Source organism: Mobula hypostoma, chromosome 4 (genome assembly GCF_963921235.1).
Source record: "Mobula hypostoma chromosome 4, sMobHyp1.1, whole genome shotgun sequence".
NCBI lineage: Eukaryota > Metazoa > Chordata > Chondrichthyes > Myliobatiformes > Myliobatidae > Mobula > Mobula hypostoma.
In genome coordinates, this window is record NC_086100.1 from 18,819,208 (window position 1) to 18,825,207 (window position 6,000).

The 6,000-nt window shown below is 38.3% G+C and overlaps 1 protein-coding gene across 1 annotated transcript in view; it reads left to right on the forward strand.

Moving 5' to 3' along the window:
• The window catches only part of LOC134345155 (profilin-2-like), a 45,238-nt gene extending 39,582 nt beyond the window's left edge, over nt 1-5,656 (forward strand). The window contains exon 3 of the mRNA XM_063045367.1: nt 3,597-5,656. Coding sequence (XP_062901437.1) covers nt 3,597-3,694 — 98 coding nt within the window. The 3' untranslated portion in view covers nt 3,695-5,656. The remainder of the gene's footprint in view (nt 1-3,596) is intronic.
• Nucleotides 5,657-6,000: the final 344 nt, after the last annotated feature.

A 6,000-nucleotide genomic window follows, 5' to 3' on the forward strand; every position in this document is an offset into this window, starting at 1 on the left:
AGCTATTTTCTTGATTAGTTTTTGTTATTTAAGGGTTGGCCCAAATAAGTGGCTGCCCTGATTAATTGGTGGTCTAATTAACTAGGGTCCACTGCATTTTAAATTCCAATGATCTAGCCTCTGCAATCCTCTGAGGTAAGAATCCAAAGATTCACATCCATTTGACATTCTCCCACTAGTGGAAGCATGTTGATATCTACTTTGTCCTGCCATCTGGGAATCTTGTATGCTTCAATAAGATTCTTTTTTTATATTCTAAATTACAAAGACTGTACAGGGATCTAATTTATTTAGCTGTTTATGAAAAGTAAACTCATTCAATCACATGCAAATTCCACATTAGCACTAGAAATCAGTATTGAACCTGGTTCTCTGGGACTTTGAGCAGTAACAATAACTGTTGGACTCCTGTTACACAATTCTTATCTGTTTTTTTGAAAAATACAGCCAAAGAATATTGAATGGAGATGAAATAATTAATTGGGCTGTCCCTGGGAATTTCAAGATATGCTAAAGTAGTAATTATGATGAAAATAATGACTTGTGGCTTCTGCATAAGGTATCACAGAATATTTATTTGCCTCTTTTTACCAGCTCTTGAATAAACCTACTGTTTTAAAAATGTCACATGTACATTGAAACACAGTGAATTGCATAGTGAGGTCAGAGAATGTGCCACATTCCAGCACCAACATGCCCACAGCTCACTGCCCATATCTTTGTAATATGAGAAGAACCCAGAGGAAACCCATGTGGTCATGGGAGAACGTGCAACCATGTAGGTTTCCTCTGGGTGCTCTGGTTTTCTCCCACATTCCAAAGATGTACAGGTTTGTCTTTATGTCAAGGGAGGGGCCACAGAAGGAATATTGTTGATCATGCCTCTTCCTCTCATGCATCACAATCTTGATTTAATTTTTAGTTCCTCATTGAAGGACAGTGAGCAAAGCAATACATTTACCAAGTTGCTTTTAAAGCACATCTGTACATAGACCTAAACTATGTGTACAGGGTCTTCTGTTCAGAGTGGTTGTTTCAATCTGTTTTTTAACTTGGTCCACATGTGTCCTACCCACTTTTTAAACTACTTTATGTTCATTCAATGCAGCAAAGTTGTGGACAACTGTTATTGGGAAGAGGTGAATGAATTTTGTATCCTGTCTCTGACCAGCATACCCACATTGAGGCATATATTTCATATGCTGGAGAGTCACTATTGTTTTTATACCTGACACTAGACTCTATGGCAAACAATATCAAAATAAAATGCCTAGGCACAACTCATTTTATTTGGTCATGTAGCATGAGATGTGAATGGGGAGGAGAGGAATGTAGCATGTTCCTAACCTGGAATCCTTTGTACAGACAAACAAATCATATATTCAGCTATTTTCTCTGCCCTAACTGAGGCAACGTTGATTTCCACAGAACTCAGTCATTTCTGATTCCAAATGAGTGGAAACAAATTATTCTTGGCCTTGAGATTGCTAAAGAGGAGATCTAAGGATGGTCTTTTACCTTCTGGCTGTTCTAAAATCTTTGTCCTTGCTGCTGTTATAACACTTGGTAAAGTCATGGTAAAGTCAAGATGCGTGGAGTTCCAGGCTGATTAATTCTGCAGATGCTGGAAATTCAATACACATAAAATGTTGGAGCTCAGTAAGTCGGGCAGCATCTATGAAGGGGAATAAAGTTTTGGGTCAAGATTCTTTAAGACTGGAAAGGAAGAAGGCAGATGCTAGAATAAGGTCGGGGTGGGGGGGGATGGTAGTACATGTTGGCAAGTGATGGGTGAAGGTGGGAAAGTGGATGGCTGGAGGAATGGTATGAAGAAAAGCTGGAAGAGGCAAAATGCTAAAGAAGGTATCTAATGCTAGTGGACAGCAGACTATAAAAGAAAAGGAATAAGGAGGGGAATCAGAATGAGGGGGAAAAGAGAGAGGGAGGTAAAATTACTAGAAGTAGGGGAAATATGTCTATGCCATCAGGTTGGAGGCTCTCCAGTTGGAATACGAGGTGTTGCTCCTCCAACCTGAGTTAAACCTTATTGTGGCAGTCGAGAAGGTTATGGACAGACATGTAGGATTGTAAGTCAATTTGAAATGGATAGCCACTTGGAGATCCTGCCTTTTTGTAGTGGATGGAGTGATGGTGCTCAACTAATTTGCATCGGGTCTCATCAATATAGAGGATAGATCTCGCAGCTGAAGTATCATCTCACCTGGAAGGACTGTTTACAACCCCAGTGGTGATGAGAGAGTAGGTGTGGGGCGGTGGGGGCAGTTGGAGCACTTGTCTCACTTGCAGGGATAAATTCCAAGAACTCACTAACAAGGGACAAGTGGACAAGGGAGTCACGTAGAGACCATGTAGGGTTGGGTGAGAGCAGCTTCAGTGGTAGTGGATGGGAATCACTTTTTTGGGGGGAGGGGGGTCATTTCGGATGTTCTGGAGTAGAAAGTCTTATCCTGAGAATAGATGTGGCAGAAATGGAGGTACTGTGACAAAGACCTGTATTTGGAGGTAATTGCTAAAATGCCAATTTCTACCATAGACCATTAGCCATAAAGGTGGCATTCCAGTAGTGTATGCAATCAGGCAAAATCAGACAAGTGAAACTCAAAACTATTGGAGCTGGTAATGAAGCATCCTGGGTCAGAGGATTTCAAAATATTTCAAAAATGTGGCAGTTCAGTTTATTCAAATAAGCAAAAGGATAATTTATTTAGTGAAACTCTTTTAAAGATTATCACTGTTTTGTGGGCAATGTCGATGGCTCCTGAAACATTACAATACTTTTATAATATTTTGTTAATTTTGTTTTGATCAAGAAATTGAGATTTTTGTATCTAGCATGAAAGGGCATACGCTTAACAGGAAAATTTTCCTCCCCTCGCTGGCATATTAGTATTCACAACTAATAAACAGTAATATTATTGAGGTTGTCAAACATTATTTACACTGTGAACTTTTAATACAAATGTAATGTTTTAGAAAGGTTTGTCATCTTGGTCACTGTAGTTTAAAATTGAAGCTTTTAATAGGCAATCCTAATCTTTTGGATTTGTTTTTCTCCATCTGCCTCTTTCTCCAAGCTAAGATCTTGCTCAAGTGGGTCAGACTGCTATCTTGGCCAGTGAATTGAATTTTGCAGCCCGGTTTTGCAGCATGCTTTGTAAAACTGCATTCAGTGCCGTCATAATTTAAGGTCCTCAACTTGGTGAAGTTTTCTCTGACCTTGCACATTTGACTGAAGTGCTTTAGTGTGTATCAAGTTAATGAAAGTGTTAATTATGGCAATTAGTATTAATACTTTTCTGAGATGTTATTTTCCACTTTATACAATCTGGGCAATATGATTGGATTTAATTGGGTTTTGCTGAATTGTTAATTGTACTTAGAATTTTAAGTGGGGCTATGATGTGTTTTAAGTCAAACATGAGTAGCACAAATTATGTACTGATTTTATGAAACCTTAGAATTATGCCTCCTTACTCTGAAATGTTTTTCTGGTTGACACTTGCTCACTATGCATTTAATTAATAACATTCATTTATATGCAGACTTTTAATGTTTCCTTTTCTTTTTTCTTTCAGTCTTGGTCTTTGTAATGGGAAAAGAAGGGACCCACGGAGGAGTCTTGAATAAGAAGGCATTCTCAATGGCAAAATACTTGAGAGAGACTGGGTTCTAGTCGGCCAGGATTGCTATTCAGTAGTTTAAAAAAAAAAAATTGCTATTAAAGTTTCCTTTAGCAGTCACCTGTTGTTTCACGTTGAAGTTACGGAAAGTTTAATAGCAATGCAGGGTTTTGGGGGGTATGAGCCCATGTCTCCTTTGTATCCCTGTATTGGTGGGGAAAGTAAATTTTCATTTTTTTTCCTTATGTACTCCAGCATTGGTTGTAGTCATGGGAAAGGAAAGTGTCCATGGGGTGGGTAGTCAACAAGAAAACACCATGGCTACATACCTGAGGAATTCTGGATACTAAGCAGCCTCTCCCCATCCACCTAGCAACTCATTCACCCTTGCCACAACCCAGTTGCAATGGCAGTGCTACCAGACTGTAGTTGGTTAGATTATTTTTTAATTTATCCATTTGATTCCCTTTGCCTCTTTACCACTTAATTGTAATAACATTGTAGATGTAATGGAAAGTAAATCCACTGTTTTGGCACCATTAGCACAATAACTAAATGGTGATATGCATGTTATTACTTTTGATATTGTTGCAAACAATTGGGCTGACTTGCTAAGCCTGGGCATTGCTTTGTTTTAGTTAGAAAGTTTATTGGCATCCAAAGTCACCAAACCAGGTTCTGATTATTCTCTATCTCCCTTCCCTTCCCCGTTGAAGTACTTATTGAAAATGAATGAAAAGGTGCTGGTAGTACAATCTAAGTGTTGCTGAGAGAGCACTTTCAGCAGTTACGTAGATATTTTTAGTCTTCCTTTTTGTTTGAGCATGTTGGAAGAGAAAGTGCATGCCTATTTTTTGCCATAATGTTCCTGACTTAGGTAATACTTGTAATTAGTTTGCCCATTATCATTGCTAATGCACCTGGATTTCAAAACCTGTTTACATCCATGAATAACTTGCCAGCAGCTTTGAAGGTGCACTCTGTTAAACTTGTTTTTTTTTTTGCATCTTGATTTCATGGGATGTGATCACAAAACAGCTTTTGAGATGTGTAAGTTACTTTCCCATGAACATGCCACAATACTGACTCTGATCAGTTTATTCTCCAGGAACATTCCATCTTTGCAATAGCTCAGGCACTTAAATGTTTTGCCAGCTCCTTTAATGTGAGTTTATCTTTTTAATAAAGGTTGCCACTTTGGACAATAAATATCCCAACATAACCATCACAGATGTGTCCAGATTTGAGTGCTTCATAGGACCAATTAACTTGCAGCTTGAGGGATTTTAAAAGAGCAGACTGCTATAAAATGATTGTGAAGGGTGACTGCCACCCCTCAATACTGTATTGGCAATTTAGATAAATGTGTGATAGTATGTCCATCAATGTTGATGATTTGAAGATCAAATTAGTATCTGATCAAGGTTGGCAGTCTCCTATATGGAAATTAAATATTTCAAATCAAGGGAATTGATGCATTAAACCTGGTAAGCTCATGCTGCAGAAGGAAACTGGAAGAATTGACTTATGCTCCTAATTGTTTTAAAATCTGTGGAAATGTCTGTTTTGAGCACAATACTAACTTGTGTTCGGTTCAAACAAAATGACAAAAGCTCTGTATTCATAAATGAATAAAATGGGAGATGGTATTGGTTGGAATAATCACACTTGGCTGTCTTGTGAAATTATTTTGCAAATGTTTGTGTATCCTGTGCCATACATACTGCATAGAGATTTGCTGTTGTGAGATGGATTTTAACTGCCGCTGCAAGGCTTTCAGTTGAACAGCACTTAGGGGCGTTACTCTACTCTAGCATATACTCAATGTTCAGGCCTTGTGAAATATGTACAGATTTAAAAATTCTTGTTGCTGACTTGTCCATTTTCTTTCCCTGCAATTTTGTTACATCTGGGATACAGTCTAACTCATCTGATTTTAAAATGCATTTACAGAATGCCATAATTGTTAATCCACCTTGTTTACAGACAGATGAAATAAATTTATTCCAACCATATGTTGGCTGTTTGTTTTTATGTGGACTGGGGATAAATCACTATTTTTCCTTTTAGATATGAAAATGCATTTATGTTCAAGCTCAAGCCTGGCATTGCTGGTGGGGGAGAAAGGGTGCTCTCACTTGACTGGTTAGTTTTTATGAAGGTACTCTTAATACCATTATGCAAGGAGATCCCCAAGTTTAGATTTGATGATTTGGAGGGAAACTTGCATGTGGTGGAGTTTTCCTACATCTGTCCAGTCTATAGTGGCAGGATAGTTAATAGAGCCAAGACGGACCAGCTAGTTTGTTTGTTGCTGGCTGAAGAGCTATTGGAATAATACTGAATTATGTGCATGCAG